Source organism: Mytilus trossulus, chromosome 1, assembly GCF_036588685.1.
Source record: "Mytilus trossulus isolate FHL-02 chromosome 1, PNRI_Mtr1.1.1.hap1, whole genome shotgun sequence".
NCBI lineage: Eukaryota > Metazoa > Mollusca > Bivalvia > Mytilida > Mytilidae > Mytilus > Mytilus trossulus.
The window spans coordinates 105,950,767-105,973,847 of record NC_086373.1 but is presented as its reverse complement, the minus strand read 5'-3'; the positions used below and the strand labels follow the sequence as shown (position 1 = coordinate 105,973,847).

The 23,081-nt window shown below is 31.6% G+C and overlaps 1 protein-coding gene across 1 annotated transcript in view; it reads right to left on the bottom strand.

The window, feature by feature from the left end:
• Positions 1 to 22,619, bottom strand: part of LOC134705611 (uncharacterized) — a 42,230-nt gene extending 19,611 nt beyond the window's left edge. Inside the window, exon 1 of the mRNA XM_063564336.1 lies at positions 22,544 to 22,619. Coding sequence (XP_063420406.1) covers positions 22,544 to 22,619 — 76 coding nt within the window. The remainder of the gene's footprint in view (positions 1 to 22,543) is intronic.
• Positions 22,620 to 23,081: the final 462 nt, after the last annotated feature.

Here is a 23,081-nt window from a genome sequence, read left to right as displayed (position 1 = left end):
CCGGATAATAGGTCACATCTTCCTGTAAACCTTCCTCCAATTGTTTTCGATGGACATATCTTCATCTGGAATGGTGCTAAACTCATGGGTTTTGCAATCGTTAGCGGCAGCGACGATGTAATACGGCGTTATTCAATTGTGACTTTATGTGTTAAATCTGCCATAGATTTGGAGAAAACAAAAATCTCCCATAGATTTGATTTGTTTGACTTTTGTAACGTCACATTTACCATAGATAAGGAATCTGCCATAGATATGGAACCGGCCATAGATTTGAGTCCTACATATATATTTTTCAACTCTGTATACCCCCATGTCCTATTTAAAAAATCCACAGTGATATTCAAAATTAAAATTCTAGCATACGTTATAAAGGTATTACTTTGGGATACCATACGGCATATTTTGTTAATAGTTAACAAAAAGGTAAAACATGTTCCTACGTCCACATTGTATTTTTATCAATCTGATGATTAAAGTCTTTTTCAACTGATTTTAACAGTTAGTTTGTTCTTATGTTGTACTGTTATACCACTGTCCCAGGTTAGGGTTAGGGTTGAGATCCCGCTCACATGTTTAAACCCGCCACATTCTGTCTGTATGTGCCTGTCCCAAGTCAGGAGCCTGCAATTCAGTGGTTGTCGTTTGTTTATGTGTTATATGTTTGTTTCTCGTTCATTTTTTGTTACATAAATTAGGCCGTTAGTTTTCTTGTTTGAATTGTTTTGTGATATTTTGGGCCTTTTATAGATGACTATGCGGTATGTACTTTGCTCATTGAACAAGGTCGTACGGTGACTTGTATGTGTTAATTTCTGTGTCATTTTGGTCTCTTGTGGAGAGCTGTCAATTATTGGCAATTTTATTACATTTTCTTTTTTTATATATACACATTGATTTGGAGGTACACGTATTAAAAAATTGTCGGCATTCGTATGGGAACTAACTGTGCACCTTTCTTTATCGACCTCTTTTTACTTTCATATGAATGGATTTTATTCAAAGAAGTCAGATAATTCAATTCCACATTCATATATACTGTTGATGCTCTTTCCATTAATAACGTAACCAGTGTCTGAGCAGAAATTTGATGTACCAGGGGTATATCAAGGAACGTCTCGTCCTTTTTCTAAAAGCTCATTGGAAAATACCAGGGTTTTTCTGATAAATATACCGTATCAACTCCACAGATAATGCACGATGGTCTTGAGGTAAAGATTCTAGAAAATGACGTTGTTTATCATCTGAATAACGAGTTATAGTGTTCTTTTGTTTGTCTTTGTAAATCATTACTATACCTGTTTTGTCTACTTTTAGAAAAATCCATTTGACATGGTTCGGTACCTATACTTCACGTTATTGTGTTATTGTGCTCTGGTAAATTTTCTTTCCTGTCTTAAGTTTTTGCTAATGTGCTTTGTCTATATGAACTTTTGTTTTCCTTTGTTGACATATTTGTGGTTTTTATAGTGATTAAGAATATAATACAATGCTGACTGCTGCATCTCTTGATTTTACATGTTTGTTTGTTGTTGTTTTTTCACATATCGTTATCAATAAAATGAAATTGTCTGTGACTGTCATACAAGTAAGAGTTTTAGATTGCTAGAAAACCAGGTTAAATCTATTATTTTTTACATAGGAAAATGCCTTCACCAAGTTTTTAATACGACAGTTGTTATCAATTCGTTTGATGTGTTTAAGCTTTTGATTGTGCAATTATATAACGTACTGACCGTTTTTATTTGCCCTCGGATATTTTAATTTTTTTTAATTTTATTTGACTTTTTCAACGATACCGCTTATCTATGATGAGTTTATTTACCATCAGTCCCTTAGGGCATCTGACATGATTAATTACAAACCTTTAAAAATTATCTGTTTTTGAATTTCTAGATTATAAAGAAAGTAGCCCAGGCAAAGTGAATCTTAGATATATTTTACTCTTTCTGTTATGCCTTTTTTGATAATATAATAACTTAAACTGGTTTGATTCTTATACATCCTTGGTTTTCAAATATTCGGCTGTGTGTGTGTTTCTAATAAAGGTTAATTTGGGAAAGCGCTTTGGACGCAGGATATCGGTAAATTGACGTTTTGATTTTTCTTCTTCAAATTAGATCTTTGATTTTGAATTTAGCATTTTACTTTTTTCAGTAATTACCAAACTTAACAAAAACTGCTAACAACATATGAAGAAATTCCGATAATTCATACCAATTCGTAAGAATAAATAATTGTTCATGATGAAAACATTTTTATGCATGGAATTCACGCCGTTAAAAAAGGCGAAGTATTGAAATTATCTGTTCCAGTTGAACGCCGTCACCCCAAGTTAAACTATTTAAACCAACACTCTCCTGATTTATCTGCATTTATAAGTCCTTGATTAGTTTGAATCCATATATTTTTTTATTTCGTGTGGGGTTGAGATAATTGCATTTAACAGTAATCAATAATCCCCACTGGTGCACTTCCATTTCACTAGTCTATCTTACCTTTATAGTCTGTTATCCTTATTGGTTTTTGGTTTAGTGACTTGAAAAGTTTTCAGTTGACTAAAATAACTGACATTAGTCAAATTTGTATATCATTGCACCGACCCAAAGAATTTTTATGCTTTGTTAACCATTCAGTTGATTAAACGCTGTCAAATGATTTATTCTATGTTAATTCTCTGTATATGCGTTTTAAGATTGTTTAGAATTTCCTTGTTGTTGTAATTTTAGTCCATTGCTCTCCAACAAATGCAATTTTCTCCCTTTTCACTACTTACGAAAAATCAATACTCAAAATAAGCACGTGGTGCTTGAAATCATTATGGGAATGTTTTAATTATGGTTGGCTCAGTTGAGAGTCTGGTTAATAAATTTTGAAAAAAACTTCTTACACTTTTTTTCAGAAACTATCACACTGCTTGAAACGAAGTGAGCACACGATTTACGAGATAAGAATCACAATTTCTAATCACATTGCATTTCATTCTGCTATTGAATATAATTTAAAAGTTCTGTATAAGTTTAAAGCACACTATAAAGACTATATCACAGATTTTTTTTTTATTCTATATTACTATGAGCTACATTAAACATTTATGAATTGTAGTAGAACCCGAATTGAATCAATCCTGTTTAGACCAAGCAAATATAAAAGTGATGACGTGCAAATAAAATAGTACCCGGGTGTTTGGGGTTTTAAAACATTCGTGTACAATTTGGAAATTAGTATGGCGTTCATTATCACTGAACTAGTATATATTTGTTTAGGGGCCAGCTGAAGGACGCCTCCGGGTGCGGGAATTTCTCGTTACATTGAAGACCTGTTGGTGACCTTTTGCTGTTGTTTTTTTCTATGGTCGGGTTGTTATCTCTGTGATATATTCCCCATTTCCATTCTCAATTTTATTTTATAGTCTTTATTGTTTCTGTTACGATATGAACAACTGACTTTTGTCTAGAAGAAAGATTCCAATGATGAATTTCTAACAAATTTTTAGAAAATATATAGTTTATTATTATTCCTTTACTCCCCGCCATAAAAGGGCCGTTAATATCGATCTGAAAGAAGACACTATTAATGCAATTCTTAAATAAGATGAATACAATCAAGAGTATATATAATATTCAATAAGAAGTTAAAAAAAAAATATATTTGAATTTTGTATGCTGGATATATTCGTTTGATGTTTTCAGCTTTTGATTTTGTCATTTAATTTTCATTGGAGTATTGTTTATTTTCTTATTTTACTTCTTCCATATCAAATAAATATAGGCAACAGTAGTTTATAAACTCATAATAGATACAAGGATTAATTTCACCCTGTTCAATAGTTATCAATCAATTTAGGAAAAATAAACCCGAGTCACAATGCAAAGTCGGGGGAAACGCACCCTCTTTATGAGGATATCAACGGAATAACATAAACACCGAACTGCCATAAATACAAACGGCAAAATACATAAAAACGAACTATTTGATAAAACTAATTTCCTTTTCCTAACTTTGCACAGAAAATTTAACAAAAATGGGTGTTGAATGGCTTCCAAAACATTCTGCTTATTTTGCAGTATTAAAAAAAAACATTTTAAGGTGGCACGGTAGTATTTGCTTTCCAGAATTTAGGTTGCTCTTTTGTGTACCCTACTTAGGTAAATGTATCTAAACAGTGTGTTTGGACAAAAAATACAGTATCAACTGAACATACTTTCCCAAACTGAGTGATGAATCAGGTGTAGAAAAATATGAAATAATTTTATATACAGATGAAAATGAATTTTTGAGAATTTTTAAAAATTTTGCATTCACTGCACCATAAAAGACCTAAAAGTACTAGTGGCCTTAGGATTTTAAACATAGCAAAAAAAGTAAACGGTCATGGTACATATTCAAATTCATTTCTGAATGGTAAAATGAAAGTACTTCAGTTAACTGTGAATGTAGAATTTTTTGCAGTGTTAGAAAGTGGTGAAAATTCCAAAAAGGCTATCATTATCCCTTATGGCCAGGAAATACTACCGTGCCACCTTGACAAGAACACAGTACAAATAAATAAAAAAACAAATCAGGGTAGAGAAATACTTCAATATATAATATAATATTACATTACAACATGTAAACCACATAATAAAGACGGACACCTTCCACACACAGTACACAACAATAGAAATATGAACTGTGAGTCAACGCCATCAAAAGTGACGTCAAAGGTTAATACTAAAAAAACAGCATATACAATTGAGATTTATTTCGTTATGGTGTTATGTATTTTCTCACCATTAAAAGAACTATGTTATTTATGCTGTATGTATTTATAATATTTTTTAACAATGTCGGCTTTTCTTGTAAATGAAAAATATGCAATAACAAATAAATGTGCATAAAGTTGCTTTGTAATTAAAAAAAAAACAAAACCAAACGTTAACAGTATGATATTCAAATACGATTCAAGCAAGTTTCGTACCACAGCAATAATTCTTTTACATGTGGGATGCAACGTGGTAAGATTTGACAGATCAACGAAATCGAAATCTTTTTCTTAAAAAGTTCAGTAAAGAAATATAGCTCAGTCATTTGGAATAAGTAACTGGTCAATATAAAACCCTTCACTTTTCATTATTTTTGCTCAAAACGTTAGAACATTATGATGAACAGAAACTTTAAAGAAGAAGGAGACATAAACAGAATAAACAGATTATCCCGAACGTCTTAATTCAATTTGCCTAGCTGAGGGTGTTGCAGTCTTGCTTCCGAGATATTAAATACCTTTTAAGAATGAAAAAACTGAGCGTTAACAATGGTTTTGCTGTTGTTTTCATTTATGTTTGCAGGTACTGTACTATGACGATAAAATAATGTCATCAACTGTTTCAATTTAGTTATGACCTCTTTATGTATTGTTTTATCGTATTGCTTACTTATTTGAATCAACAAAATTAAGCCTGTGTTCATTCCTATCATTAACAAGATATTTAACATTCATTCTAAGGAACTGCCTATAGTAATTTGAAGGTAAGTTTTTTATAATAATAAAATAAAAATATATAAATTATCAGAACTTATATCCTTTACGCAGACATAAAGCCCCAGATGGTACATACATATCATATTATGTTGAAAGGCACTAAATTTTCTATGTAGAAGTTAAATAAATCTGGACAAAATCATGTTCTTCCATTCATTTGTATATAAAAATTCTTATTTCAATAATGTTGACTAACTCACTCCTTTCATTCCCATTTTAAATTTGAACTCTGGACTGGTTCTGAAATTGTTGGAGACGGAAGTTTTAAATTTTTTTAAAAATACTACTGTCAAAATACTTATGATGACTTTCAGAGTCTTCAGACATAATAGATATAGGAAGATGTGATATAAGTGACAATGAGACAACTCTCCATCCAAATAACAATTTATAAAAGTTAACCATTATAGGTCAATGTACAAGCTATAAAGCGCCCCAAAATTACTAGTCTCAAACGAGAAAACCAACGGTCAAATCTATATAAAAAAACAAGAAACGAGAAACACGTGTAAATTACATAAACAAACGACAACAACTGTACATCGGATTCCTGACTTAGGACAGGTGCAAACATTTGTATCGGATAAAACGTTTTAATTATACAAAACCTTCTCCCTTTTTCTGAAACAATAGTATAACATCACAACATAGAAAAACACACGATAAAATATCAATTGGAAGGCATTCCACAATTCACATACTTAGCAAGTATGACAGTCATAAATAAAATGTATAGCGACAATATAGAAAGAGAAATTTTTAATTTCATTTGGAGCGGTAAACAGGATAAATTAAAAAGGTCAACTCTCATAGCAGATTACAGCACAGGAAGGCATTAAAAAACGTAAATTAACACACTATCAATGAATAAATTTGATCTGCGATACCTGAATGCCAATTCATAGTTGATAAAATTATTAGGGACAAACAAGTCAAAACAAAGCCATGACAAGACAAGTATATTTTAACCAGGCTTTCAAAAGTTTTGTCGGTCAATTATTCAATATTTTTGGGTTAATATATTTATGTTTTTTATATACAATTATGGGAGTAAAATCGTTTCTCCTTATGATTTTCTTTTATTCAAATTTAATATTTTCAATCTGGATTTTTTTCAGGTTCAGGCTTAATCATATACAATTATGAGACTAGAAGCTCTTTCAGTCTTTTTCTATTACTTTTTTTTTTGTTTATCAAATTTGATATATTTATTTTTTTCATCTAAATTTGAATTCTATTGTCGATATTTTTGGAATAACTGTTAAACACATATATTAATAATAAATACGCTATATATATCATGTTACTATTAATTCGTAATTCTCTTTTAGAACTAGTTTGATTATTTCATTCCATTTATATGTAGTTGGAAAAGATATTTAACAAAATCACCTTCCTCTAAATATATATATATAAATGTCTTACCTGTTTCATCAACATCCGATTGCTAAATGGTTATGCACAGAGCTTCGTTATCGGCGTTTAAGTGTTTCAATTAAGGAAGCAAACATTTTTACTGAGCAGAGATATACACGCACCATTGTATTTTTCAATTATCTAACGCGCTCAAATTTGATTAAAACCCTGCTTAATAGTCAATTACTATTTTTGGTTTGATGTTGGGCAATGATTTTCTATCGTGGAGATTTGTTTTCAATCTATAATGCTGTTAATGTATTGTTTGCCGTTCATTTAGAATTTTAAAAATTACGTCAAACTTTAAACTGATGAAAGCACGTTTTATTTGAATAAGTAAAGGGAATCTTGTATACTAACTTGAGTAGCTGTATTTCATTTATAAAATCCATTGTTATAAATTGTTATCTTACATTGGAACATAGAACAATTGATTCCAACTATATATTGTTTGTAGATAATTCATGATTTATTTTTATTTGATTGACTTAGAAAATTTAAGTTGAGAAACAGTTTTGATGTCAAATACAGCACTTTGTCAGACTCCATTCTGTCGTTTGAATATTAAATTATTGTTGATTATTCTAAGTATGGGTTTAAAATAAATATTTGTACCAGATGAAGGATCAGGAAGCGGGGCTCGCCGAGCTTTACTGTTGAAACTTTTTAGTGTGTACAAACCACTAAAAAATGTGCGTTTGTTGTTTTAATCCTCAAGGTAAAAATTCAAGGATAAGTATTTACAATCATATAAATCGACATAGCTATTGCTGAGTACGAATATTGCAAAATTTTATTTAAAACTCTTGTTTGCATAATAGTCAACGATCATCATGCAAATAAACGATGCTGAACACAAAAAATAAATTATATTTGCCTATTTTATAAATTTGATTCCGATATAATCACCGAACAAAAAGGCTGTGCTGCCGATGATGAATTGATGTGTTTTAAAGCGCGGCAACTCTGACAAAAAAAAAAAAAAAGAACATGCCGGTTCAGAAGAAAAAAGGTTCTCGGATATCATTTTATTCGTGGGTTCTCGGATATCATTTTATTCGTGGGTTTTCGGATATCATTTTATTCGTGGGTTCTCGAATATCATTTTTTGCATGGCATGCAAAACAGATCCTCCAGTACATTACAATTACCATGTATCACTATCTTGCAATTTCATGCATACTATATATCACTAACGGAAAGCTGAATACTAAAATTTATGATAAAAGGGATGATCTTTCATTTCCTATCGTTAATTATCCGTTTTTAGATGGTGACGTTCTCTTGTCACCATCTTACGGTGTTTATATATCTCAACTTGTACGATTCGCTCGTGTATGTAACAATGTTTAAGATTTTAACGACAGAAATTTATGTATTACTGAAAAATTATTACACCAGGGTTTTCGATATCACAAACTTGTCAAAACATTTACTAAATTTTATCATCGGTCTAGGACATCATTTGTAAATATAGCTCAACATGCAGACTTCTTATACGTTCAGGTATTTCACATCCATTTTTTTATGGAAATATTCTTTATAAATCACAAATGTGTCAGTATTCACCTCAGAAACTTACAAAACCTTTGAATAGACTTATTAAGAAGGGATATAATTACGATACTGTTGTCAAGTCATTAAAGATTGCATATTTTGGCGTTAATATTGAGTCATTGATAAGGTCTTTGCGTCGGAACTAAACACATTTATTCAAAACAGTTGTTGGCATGACACGGGTTATGTGCTTCTCATATATGTTATGATGGTATGATACTAAACCCCTAACGGGAAGGATTGTGCCTGATGTTCATATGATGAAATCATAATCTTTCAGTCAGTTTAATTGAAATCTGGAGCTGGCATGTCAGTTAACTGCTAGTAGTCTGTTGTTATTTATGTATTATTGTCATTTTGTTTATTTTCTTTGGTTACATCTTCTGACATCAGACTTGGACTTCTCTTGATCTGAATTTTAATGTGCGTATTGTTATGCGTTTACTTTTCTACGTTGGTTAGAGGTATAGGGGGAGGGTTGAGATCTCACAAACATGTTTAACCTCGCCGCATGTTTGCGTCTGTCCCAAGTCAGGAGCCTCTGGCCTTTGTTAGTCTTGTATTATTTTAATTTTAGTTTCTTGTGTACAATTTGGAAATTAGTATGGCGTTCATTATCACTGAACTAGTATATATTTGTTTAGGGGCCAGCTGAAGGACGCCTCCTGGTGCGGGAATTTCTCGCCACATTGAAGACCTGTTGGTGACCTTCTGCTGTTGTTTTTTTATTTGGTCGGGTTGTTGTCTCTTTGACACATTCCCCATTTCCATTCTCAATTTTATTTTATACTAACACGGCATGTAATGTACGACAGGTGTTATAGATCGAAACTTAAAACGAGAAGCCTAACACATGTAAACCTTTATAACATATGGCAGTCGTGTTTTGTAAAATAAAAGATAGTCATTGATGATTTGCATTTCAAAGAATTCAGATTGAAGCTTGTAACAAGCTTCTATTCCAAATAAATTTACTTTGCGTTTTTATATTAACTTTTCCTGAGACATCTAGTACAGTGGACTTAACTATGCCGTTAAAAATGTTCGTTTTTTTATAAATTAGGTTCAGTCAAAATCAATTTGCAATATTGTGTACCAGGTTAAAAATCGAACTTTGTAAAATATGTGATTCTTTAACGGTGTATATCTTTTGTAAAAGATTTCTCATGATAACAATCTTGAATAATGAATGAACGTATGACCAAAATTCTCAAAGCACAGTCAAAATTTAAACAATTAAAACGAATAATATAAGTTTGTTTTTTTCTTTGATGTAGTAACAGAACTAGAAAAAAACTTTCAAGTGTTCGCTATTTATAGATATTGGTATTTATATTTATATCGGGTTATATGACCGTCGGCATTTTTTGGAGACAATCTCGATGGTTAGTTAGATAGCTTTTAAACAAAAGTTCACACGAAATGCTGATACATATAATCCATGCAATGTTAAAAAAAATGAAATAGGAAATAGGGGAACAACAACCCGACCAAAGAGAAACAGCCGACGACCACCATGGGTCTTCAATGCAGCGAGAAAACTCCCGCACCCGTATGTGTGCTTCAGCTGGCCCCTTAAACAAAAATGTATACTAGTTCAGTGATAATGGACATCATACTAAACTCCGAAATATACACAAGAAACTAAAATTGAAAATCATACAAGACTAACAAAGGCCAGAGGTTCCTGACTTGGGACTTGTTTATTTAAGAATATTCGTAATTTGGATATTTGGTAAATATCACATTTGCGTTGCTATCACTCTCACTATTATTTATATTTTATAGAGAAAATTGAATGGTATTTTCAGATTTTTTTTAACAATAATCAGACGACATTGATCTTCCTGCTGTCAGAAAATTCATATGAATGAAATATTAAATTTTAAAATTATGTACCATGTTGCATGTATGGATAAGTTGCATCGTAAAAATTGTGCTTTGTGGCTTTAAGTTCAATTTCAAAAGAGTGGCAAAAAATACCAGAGGACATTCAAACTCATAGATAGAAAATAAACTGATATGGCTAAAACACCTTCGCAACAAAGATGACAAAGGAAACTTCAAAGTCGAAAACAAACTGGTAAGTTTATAAGATAAAAAATAAGATGCTTTGTATAATTCAATAAAGCAACCTAAAAGAAACCATTATGCTGTCCTTAATAACAGGGAAAAATCTTATACATGTGTAGAGCGCAAAACCGCCATGACGTTTTCCAGACAATAAGCCTGACAACTAGTGCTAATTTGTTCTATAAGGAAATAATTGTTATAAAAGATCAAGAGCACAAGTTAACATAAAAAAATGACAAGAAATGATTATTTCCGAATCAATACATCACAGGACCATTTATTGAACAAACATGTTGGAAAGTCAAATAGATTCCATAAAGACGTAATCACAAAATGTTTTCATCAAGAATGAGATGATAATTCTTTTGATCTTACTTTTATCAAAGTTCTTGCAAACTAATTTTCCATTGTCATTTAATTTATCTTTAGAATTCAGTACAATCGATAAGTTTTATGGCTATGACATTCAGACAGCACGATTATGTCAAAAGACAAGGTATGTAGCAAAAGTGTCATACAAAGGTAGATTTTATTTATGTTTTCTCCTCCCATAGTCAGTTCTACCAATCAAGGGGGCCTATGGATAGGTTGGAGGCATTGGGCTATTTTCTACACTTTGTACGGGTTGTTGTCTCTTTGACACATTTATCGTTTACACTTTAAACTTTACCTTATTTGACCTAGGAAATAAATTCTTTCACTTAATCATGATAAAATTGAGAATAGAAATGGGGAAAATGTCAAAGACAACAACCCGACCAAAGTGTATGCTTTTAAACTCATTGTTGTAAATATAATGGAATTTGATGCGACTGTCATATAAGCGACAGGTTTAGCGCTATAAAACAAGTTTCAATCCACTGATGAGTCTTATGTACACGAAACGAAACTATTTCTACATTTGAAAATGCTTGTACCAAGTCATGAATATGTTGTCCGTTTGTTTGATGTTTTGATTTTTTTTTATCTTTTGATTAAGGACTTTCCGTTTTGAATTCTTCTCTGAGTTCAGTATTTTTGTGATTTTTAGCTAAAATAACTGAGCAAAACAAACGATGACACTTGTGTTCCATAACAGTCATTATGATGACAATAGTTAAACTATTGAAGGAACCCAGGGAACAAACTCATGAACATTGTGTCGTCTATAAAAATATATATTCCACATCATGTTAAGTTTGTTTTGTTCACATATCGTTGTCAGTATAATGGAATTTGATGAGACTGTCATACAAAAGAGAGGTTTATCTAGCTGTACAGCCAGGTTTAATCCACAATTTTCTACATAAGAAAATACCTGTACCAATTCAGAAATGTGACAGTTGTTATCCATTCGCTTGATGTGTTTGAAATTTTGATTTTGTCATTTGATGAGGGACTTTCCGTTTTGAATTTTACTTTGAGTTCGATATTTTTGTTGTTTTACTTATGACGGTTGAGATCTGTTCGTACATCTGAAGAAATCTGTACTATAACAGTCACTAGAACAGTTATTATGACACCTTTTAAACAGTTTATGACAGTTCTTCTGATGGAACTCATTCTGACTGTTGCACCCTTTAATAGAACAATCCTGGAAGAATAAAATGGAAGAATAAAAAAAAACTCATAAAAAAATATCCGGTAAAACATTGTGAACGCCAGACACGCGTTTCGCCTACAAACAAATGTGATAATGAACGCTTAAACATTTGAAATCAGAGTAGATAAATAGTTAACAACAATATCTAATACTTATTGACAACCGAATATACCAAACTAAAAGGCAAGACCAATAGAAAAACATAGGAACCCAACCGACGAAAACAAAACACATCAATGAATGGAAAACTGTCATATTTATGATTTGTTTCTGGCATTTACACATGTAGAAAAATGGTGGATTTAATATGGCTAGTTAACCTCTCACTTGTATGACTGACGCATAAAATTCCATTAGATTGAAAATAGTGTGTGATCAAAACAAAATGTGGAGTACAGCATTCTACATTGTGTTATAGTTCTAATCACTACAAAACGAAATACATTATTTAACAAAGAAAAACAAAATGACATACAGAAACTTTAAAGACAAAGTACATAAGCAAAAATGAAACACAAGAATACAAAAATAAAATTGCCATAGCACAAGAATACAAAAATGAAATGGCCATAGCACAAGGACACAATGGTGGGATGTATAAATACCGAGCCACGCCAAAACTATATTACCAAAATGGACTTAAGAGAAAAGTTTAATAATTTACAAAGAAAAATGAAAAGAAAATCATAACACGTAATTAAGACAATAAATAATGACATTACATAAAATCTTTACTTTCAGACAACCATGTTTTATTTGTGAAGTTGGTACAGAATATTTATCAACAAGGTATTGGTATCTTTCGATGATCTTTTTCAGAAAAAGGACGAAACTTTATTTTACATAACCTTGGTTTATTTAATTTTTGTTTAGACACCTTTAATAATGGGTAGCAGCTGCAGTTACTTGTATACCGAATAAGTAGGGAAATGTATATCCCATATGAAGGTGAAGTTTGTTTATTGCTGCTGAATTATATCTCATCTGTAAAGCACAATCTGTAAATTAAAAATTGATTGGAAAGTTCATAAATTGCTTTTGAAATGTTTTTCTCGTACTTGCATTTAACTAGTTTCTCATGTTGAACACTGAACTAGAAGATTTTATTTTCATTTTCTATATCTATTTATCTGTTGGGATCTTTTATATTATCATACTAAGTGTTATTGTCAGGATTCATGTATGATGTTTAAGTTAACTTTCCAAGCTATTGTTCTAATAAGAGTGTAATTTGTCATTGGTGGAAAGTTTCCTCATTATCAAAATTACAGCACCTTCACGTGTTAAGGTCTGGCATATCGTTGGCATTTCAGATGTTTGGGTTTAAACTTTTGAATGTCCCTGATTAAAGTAAAGTCAGAAAAGCGCCGCGAATTCACGTAATTAACAAAAAAATATTTTTTCAGGAACAGAAGTTTAGAGGAACTAAATATTAAAAAAAAAAGGCAAATTGCATAGAACTATGCTGGCAATCCATTTCCATATACATTTATAAATGTGTTGTATAAACTACGTATGTACGCAAATAAAATACCAAGAAATTTCAAAATAATTAGTTGAATAGATATATTTCAGAATTTCCGAAAAACAATATTATATCCTTATCTTCAAAGACCGTATTATAACTAATATTGAATATTCCCCCTTAATTTTCATTTTTAAATTATTAACACTGACTTGCATTGTCCGAATATCAATTGTTAACTATTATATATTGCACACAAATATTCATGGAATTATTGATAACCCGTTTCTCTTTGATTTAATTGTTTAATAAATAATTAATGTAGTGTAAAAAATACGTTATGAATGATTTATGATCTAAATGTGTTAATGAAGATTTGCTAGTGATAACATTGTTCAAAGTCAAAACCATTGAAATAATTTAATTGCATTCATAATATCCAAAGTACTTCGTTTTACAAGATTAAGCATCTATCAAACAAAACTTATTTAGACATCACTAGTATTTTTAATAAATGATAAAAAAAAAGCATGTCGTTAATTAAAACACTTTCTCTAATTCTTCGTCAATTTATCCCTTTCTGCACTCACTGTAGAAAAAAATTAATTAACGTGTGGTACGTTTGATCTCAGTTCTTCATTGGTTAAAATCCGATTGTGGCGTCGAATTTTCTTGTTTTCCTCTGAATTTCCCATTGTGACGGCATGAAAAAAGCCGACCATGCCTGATGACGTCATATAGAAAGAACATATCTTTTTGTAGATCAGTCGCAAAGAAGGGATAAGTTTGCCTGCGTATTGTTTGAAAATCATTAGAGAAACAGACTCCATCAGCAAATCTCGTGTAAAACGATATTTATCCACTCTCGACAGTTAGATTTTAAATATTTTAAACGCTCGGCAAGCCTCGCATTTAAAATTTCAAAATTTAACTGTCTCGAGTGGATAAATATAGTATCACACTCGATGCAGTGGTAGGATCTATATTTATCCGATAGCTTTTCACAGTAGTGCAGATATAATACAAATATTTGTGTTTTTTTAAAAATAAATAGAACCTGATGTTCCAAAAATCTAAATTACCGTCTCCTAGGTAAAGGTTATCAGCCTCGTAGCGTATTGACTCCAATCTGAGGACGCTTTGATGATGAACTCATCATAAATACCGGATTGAAGTTCATATTGGCGCCATACGCTTGTTTCGTCTACAAAAGACTCACCAGTGACGCTCGAAACCAAAAAAGTTAAAAACGACACACAACGAACGAAGTCGAAGAGCATTGAGGACCAAAATTCTCAAAACAAGTTCCAAAGACAGCTAAGGTAAACAATTCATGGGGTAGAAAAGCCTTAGTATTTCAAAAATTCAAAACATTTTTTTTAAAACAGTTAAGTTAAAATATGACCATATCAATGATAATAGTTATCAAAGTACCAGGATTATAATTCTATACGCCAGACGCGCGTTTCGTCTACATAAGACTCATCAGTGACGCTCAGATCAAAATAGTTAAAAAGCCAAAACAAATACAAAGTTGAGGAGCATTGAGGACCCAAAATTCCAAAAAGTTATAACTTATGACAATTCAATATTCATGTGTTACTCTCGTCACCAACATGTTAACACTTTAGTTATTGATTTATAAGAAACTTATGATGAAAGTCAACGCAAAATCCAAATTAAGGAAACTGCTACTCCCACTCAATCTTAAATATAAAATAAAAAAGACGAGCGCACAATTACAATTCAAGTAACTAGGTCAACCATCTTGTGAATAAAAATAAATCCTATGGAATATTGTTTCTAATCTTCGTGCATTGCATATCCACCTTTATGAAGATTGACCAAAACCCATAGATGGGAAGTCTGTATAATCAAATCGAAAGCTACCTAGGCGAAATATACCTTAAAAGAGGGTCAAAATCATTCATGAAACAGCTTTGCTTTAAGGAGATTGAGATTTGTAAATTTGCAAAATACCGCGGAATACAGTCCATCAGATACGATATTTACCAGTTAAATGTAATCTTCGTGAGTGAGACAGACAGAATTTGCTGCTTCTGATTAGTTACTTTCATATACGAACTCCCCTTCAAAACAGGTAAACAAAAATACCGCAATACGAGGAAAATTCTAAAATGAGAAAGTTCATACAAACAGACAAAATCAAAGCACATCAATCAATGGAACAAGTGAAAAACAACTACACTTTTTGTTTTAATTGGTACATGTATTTTTAATTGGTACATGTATTTTTAATTGGTACATGTATTTTTAATTGGTACAGGTATTTTCCGGGGAAAATGGTGGGCAAAACCTAGTTTTATAGCTAGAGTGCAATAAGTTGAAACGAAAAGTTAATACTATAAACTACATACATTTGAAAAAGTATAATTTCTTATAGTTCATGTCATGCGTTTGTTATGCCTGTTTCTTAGTACATGGAGTTACAAAAAAACTTAACTGTAGCCTCTGGTAACCTTTGACAATAACCAATTAGTTTTGTTGGTTCTCTTTGTATCATGGTTGGTTTATTTTTTCAAATTATTGCTTGAAATAAATGAGCGGTTATTTTAATGAGGAAGGTGCATACTTATTTATCAGACTTTCCCTCTACCATTGATACAGTGTCTACAGTAGTCGATCAAATATTTCTACATACGAAAAAGATGGACCACCTTTTACTGCTAATGATAATTCTGTCAGTAAAATGATGATTACATTATAAAACATAACACATAGAAATTGAAAATGCACACTAACTTCTCTTGCATATTCATCACACAACAAACTAAGACAGAACTACTTTTAAAAGTTCGGATTATTTTGTTTCGTATCTTAAAATTACTTATGGAAAAGCTCTGAAGCTTCGGTAGCATGCACTTTATATCATGTTTTTATCCATTTTTACAGCATTGAGTCAACCCTGCTGGTATACTATCCGTCCCAGACAAATTGGTACCGTTACGTTTACTACTACCACAAGTTCGATGCCTCTACTGCTGGATTATTAGTCCCCGAGGGTATCACAAGCCTAGTTCCCAGTAATTTGATAATGTCATGAACAAACGAATTTTATGTTATTAAAATTTGCTGTTACAAAATTTTGGAAATTACCTAAAATTAAGGAATGTATCTCCCTCATGCAAATCTGTTATTTCCTGCTCAGCTTTGGCTATACGTTTTTGTCTTTTTTTGTTGAAAGCTCTTCATATTTTTAATTAGCTTCGAATTTTCAAATATTTCGGCCTCGACCATCACTGATAAACAGTGATTGTCTAAATGGGCATCTGGTACAGAAACATTGTTACCGTTTATGTTATAACTACCACATGGTCAATTCCTCTGCGGATGGACTGGTCGTCTCCGAAGGAAGTCTTTAAAATTAAGGAATATATCTCCACCATACAAAGCTCTGATTCCTTAACCAGCTTTGGCTATACTTTTTGGTCCTTTTTTTGTTAATAGCTCTTCATATTTTTAATATGCTTTGGATTTTCAAATAATTAGGCATCGATCAACACTGAATATATATTCATTGTCGAAATGCGCATCTGGGGCAGAAACAATGGTACCGTTTATGTTATTGTCGTTATTCAAAACAATGATATTTCACTAGGTAATGTATAATAGTTATATAGTCTTTGATATTGTTTATGGACTATTTTATATATGAGTATTATGTATAAAGCCGTGTTTCCACTATAGGAATGTGATATAGATATTTCTAAAAATGAACTATATTGCTAACAACAGATCCTTTATTTCTAATGAATTAGAGGAAATTAAAAAATCTATTAAATATATTTAAATACATAAATCCACGAATTTAATACCTTATAATCAAAATGTTGAATGTTTCAGGTAAATTTATCTCATTTGAAACTCATTTGATTTCTTATTCAAAGGTGATTCTAATAGTAAATCAGCGGCATGATAGTAGAAGTCAAACTGCCTGATTTGCATGTTTCTGCTGTGTTTTACTTTGGTTGTAATTAAACTTCGAATCCACCATTGATATGCAATGAACTTATCCTCTTAGCTGAAGTACTTTTACTCCGGAAATGCAAAATGTGAAAATATAGTCTATAATATAAATAGAATATAAGCCAGTAGTTCTCTGAAAGTTAGTATCTTTAAAATGATGAAAACATTGAGTTTAATTAAATCTGTTTTATTAACTATAAATCAGCATAAAAATTCCATCATTTTTTTGGTTTCAAAACATTAGATAATTTTCCAATTAAATGAAGAAGAGCTATTTGATCATTAGTCCATCACTGACAAGTTAAAACAGACATTGTAATGAAATTTTGTTTGGATAAAGGAAATCCAACCATATATAGAAAGGAGGATTATTTTTTCCCTTAATTGAAATTTCTGGTTCAAACAACTTAAAAGGATAGTCATTGGTTTTATCACAGAATGTAGTTTAGATCACCATACCTGATGAAATTATGACAATGCTGTTTACAATAAGGTTGACAAATATGTAATCAATTAAAACTTTTATTAGTGGTACAATATTCGAAAAGATTTCTTTTGAAATTCTAGTGACGATTATAAAGCTCATACATATTCAATGATTACTCTTTAATTTTGAAGGGAAACTGAAATAATATGTTACCAATCAACTATTAAGTAGTAGAAGTAAAATACGATTTTTGTATACTTGAAAGCAGGGAATTGAATTATTATCCAAAACAATTCCAATTGTCCATATATTTGCACAGTACTCTAATCATCTAAACCAGTTTTTCATTAGGACAAAAATTATTGAAACAGAGATTATGTATAGAACACAGACAAATACGATTGTGAACACTAAACTTGCATGTCTTTAATGTTGCCATGCTTTTCATCACGTAATAAAATATTACAATAATTTACAAAAATATTTTTAAACAAGTCAAGGTTATTTGAGAAATTGAGAAAAATCACTTGAAGGCCATATAAATAAAGGCAACAGAAGTATACCGTTGTTCAAAATTTATAAATCTATAGAGATAAAACAAATCCGAATAACAAACAAAATCTGAGGGAAACGCATAAAATATTAGAGAACTACGACACAACAGAAACACAACATTTAAATGTTACACACACAGAAACGAACTATAATATAACAATGGCCATTTCCCTGACTTGGTACAGGGCATTTAAAGATAAAAATGGTGGGTTTAATCTGGTTTTGTGGAATGCCAAACCTCCCGCTTTAATGGCAATGTTAATTATTACATTAAAATGACAATATTACATGACAGGACTAAAATACAAATAAATGGGAGAAAATGTAGGACAGAGAAAAAAAAATTGATAGCCAACGAAAGTTACCTGGTTAAAAATTTTAATACGTCAGACGCGCGCCACGTCTACATAACACTAACTAGCGACGCCCAGATGAAAAAGTTTGAAAGCCAAAACAAGTACAAAGCTGAAAAATTGTGACCAATACGACCAGATTTATTCACCTTTATTAAAACCGAGATCACATTTATTCTTCACTTTGACACAACAATTAGGGGGATTGTGTGTTTCAGCATAGAGCAATACCGATATTAACCTTACCTATTCTTCGGCTGCATAACATTTAAAAAAATAAAAAGAGTCCATTCATGTTTATAGAACTTGGTCCATACCCCTGATAGTGTACCATTAGTCCCCGAGGATATCAGCAGCTCAATAGTCAGTGTTGCACACTGATAGGATTTATAACAAACATTTTTTTTAATTGTCCCTATTATTTTAGAAAAAAAAGGCAAAGTTGACCTTAGATGTATATGGCAATTATTTTTGTTCCTTTTTGATGATAAAGCTCTTCTTCACTTGTTTCGGTACTTATATATTTACATTAAATGCTTTAATTCGAATAATGGTTAATGCAGAAAAGCACTTCGGACGGATAAAATAAACAGTTTTTATAGCTGGAAGAAGTTGAAGTGCCTCGATAAATACACTGACTTTCAATAGGAAAACTGACAATTCTAGTCGAGTGCACCCCACGAGAGGGATTCGAACTCACATCAGTGTTGACTAGCTAGTGATTACAGTAGTAGATCTACTTAGACCACTTGGCCACCTAGGCCGATAGTATGTCATCTAATAATCATACATCCGTCATGTTGTACATATGTGAACATCTATGTATGGAAAATGTGTGTCCAATCAGTTCACTACCGTCGAGAATTCATGGCAAATTGATAGAATATCCTCATGTTTCTCAAATGTAAATAACCTGAGCAAAGATACTATGATTAAATTGTGTACGACAAACATTCGTTTCGTCTACAAAAGACGTCCAATCTATTTGAAAACCCAATAAAGTACGAAGTTAAACATCATTGGGGACTGAAATGTCGAGGATTACACATGTGTAAGTTCTTCATATGGGTCACTATCCCTTATGCTCCTCGAAATGAGGAACTCAAAAGTTGTGTGTTAACAAACAATCTCTGTGTAGTGATAATCTTATCTTATTTCTTAGAAATCATTTGTGGTAATTAGGAAAGTAGAGGAACATATATAAACGTGTTAAAACTATGAAGCTCTCAAATGTGTTCAAAGTATTAAATTTTCTAAGACTTTATTTTGTTAAAAAGGGATGTTTTACCACGAGGAGCCGCAGCTCGAAAGGATGTTCGGGATATGCTTATTTACGGAAAAAGTAATCCCACTTCATACCCCTAAAATTCAACCACATATGTCAAAATGTCACAGCTTCGAAAAGAGCTATCATACTTATCCAAGTTTTCGATATGGACTGAACTACCGGAAAAACGTTACCATTACCGCCTATGGAAAAACAATTAAAGATATTAACCCATGTACAAAAAATTGAAATTTCTCGGTTGCATTTAACTACCGTTATGTTTTACAGATGTAAACTTCTGTAAGGAGAAGGATTGTTATCCATTCATGCAGTTTCTGTATTTATAAGTACTGCCGTCCAATAGTATGGAACCGTCATGTTTTATGCATGTGTTCATATCTGTATACTGTACACCCTTGCATAGATGAGTGTTATCCAACAGTATACCGAGCGTTACGTTTTATAAACATGGCAAGTACTCACAGATCTAGTTATCACCAGATACTTTGTAAAGTCAAAGTTCATGTCTATCAAGTTGCTTATCTTTGTTTTATAGTTTCAACATGGAATGTCTACAATGTCTCCTGACTTCCTTGTATATCATTTTACTTACGAGTATAACCATACATAGTATATACTGTATAAGTGCAGAACAATCTGAACAATCTCTGGAGAAAAGAGGACCGATGTCATATGTAGTTAACAGAGGCTGTCCTTATCTAACTCAGTACGTACTGTATGTCATACTATTAAATGCGGAATAGTTTGTTCCTTTTATTACAGCTATTTTAATAAAGGAAATAGAATTACAGAAGATGGGAGTCTGTATTTTTTGTTTATGAAAAGAGAGACAAATAGTTATATACTTTACCAAATATAATAAAATCATGATATCTAAAATAATGAAAAAAAATATATATAAATGGGTTACGGAGCTTTTTTTTTCAAGCTAGGCGTTGTGCAAAATTGTCAAAATGTATTTAGATGTCTATTTTTTAAATCTAATTGTTAAAACAGTCATAATACTAAAATGAAACACATATTTTTTTTCCTGCGTACTTTTAAACCTCCCACAAGGCCAAACGGACGTCCGCCACGTGCGCTCCACTTCGTCTTTTTTTACTGTTGGTCTGACGAAGACCAGAGTGGCCATACGTATATTCCCTAGTCACCCTTGATGTTGGTAGTAAATGAATTTAACGTAAGGTTTTAGAGAAAATAATGACACAAGGAACAATAAAAAAAGTTCTGAATATCAGTTGGTTTATTGAATTTCAGGCCAGCGTGCAGATTAGCTTAGTGGTCCCGCGTCAATTCACGTATAACCAAACATTTGACGTATACTCAGATAGGTCAACACTTTAAAATGTGTGCAGGTTATTGCTCTGAAGAGTATTCATTAATGGCAACAAATTATTGCATCTGACTTCCTGTGCCGCATTTTGTTCGAAGTATAATCCGCTAATTGAGGGATATCTATGACGTATTTTGGTTTAACTAACAAAATGCAGCATAAAGTGTCAGAAGCATGGTCATCAATAATTGGCCATCAAAACTTGGTATGATATAAGCAAATCAATGCTTAAATATCACGTAAACAACTTTTTGTGATAAAAAAATTGTATTATACATCAATTAACAATTGTGGTTTTAGCTTGAATTGAGGGATAGATAGACTAGTTGCTGGTATCACTGACCTCTTATAATCATAATGTGTTATACGAAATTCATGCGCGCCGTTGTTGTGAAATAACTTTCGTCAAATATACTCAAACCCTTAAGATATGCCCAAAACAGAGCAACCCAGTTAAACTTCGTTTGGACATTTTTCAAGTACAACCAAACAATTTATTTAAAAAATTAGCATTAATAAACCAATAACTTTCGATAATGATAGAAGCGTTGACCATTTCGAAGAAGTTGATATTGTGGAATGACAGTCCATGCACGGAGTCACTGTCACAATATAAAATTATAAATTAAAAAAAAAGTTAAAAGATAAGTCCATTTTTGGCATCAGAATTATCTTCAGCTTTGGTTATTTATTCTATCACCTAGTCTGGTGCTGTACTTACTTTAAGGAGTAAAAGGAAAGAAAATAATATCTTATTATTTGTTCTTCAACTAAAGATAATTACAAAACACTTCTAACAATCCGATTGATATTTTCTCTCAACTCTTACTTCGGTAATGGATTTTAAAGAATCGAAACACAATTTCTCTATTTCAGTTATGTGCATGACAACTACTTTCGAGACTCGAAGACAATTAGCCAAACGGTAACAACCGATTCAAACTGGGTACAACTAGTATACCAGACATTTACTGACAACTACGTACCTTTGGAATTATTCCATGGACTTGTCACCTGTGGTAAAGCTTTCTCTTTGTATGCTATCAATCCATCAGAGAACATTATCAATGTCCTGAAGACAAACTTTACAAACATTCCTGGGGTGGGAAAATAATATGTATGTGTTTGCAGTATTAAAAAACATATTATTTCGTTTGACACATAGTTCGTATTATTTTATGATCAGAATGTTTCATGATTATCTGTATTTAGAAAGAATTCTTAATGATTAATAATATTAACTCTGTTGTTGTGTTGTTTAATGCACTTATCCAATAGAGCCTACATAACCATGTGTTGTTTTGGAAATGTATTGCTCAAGTATCATTAGAACCGAATACTCGAAAACATTAAATTGTATAATTCGAATGTGGTATCAGTAAGGGGAATATTTTGGAAATAGGCAAAGAATAAAAAAATATTCTCTTTGTTTGAGTTTTAAATTCCTCAACATCTTTAAAAGCTGTATGATTTACGGTGTATATCATTATGCTTCACGTGGACATTTTGTTCAAGAAGCGATTT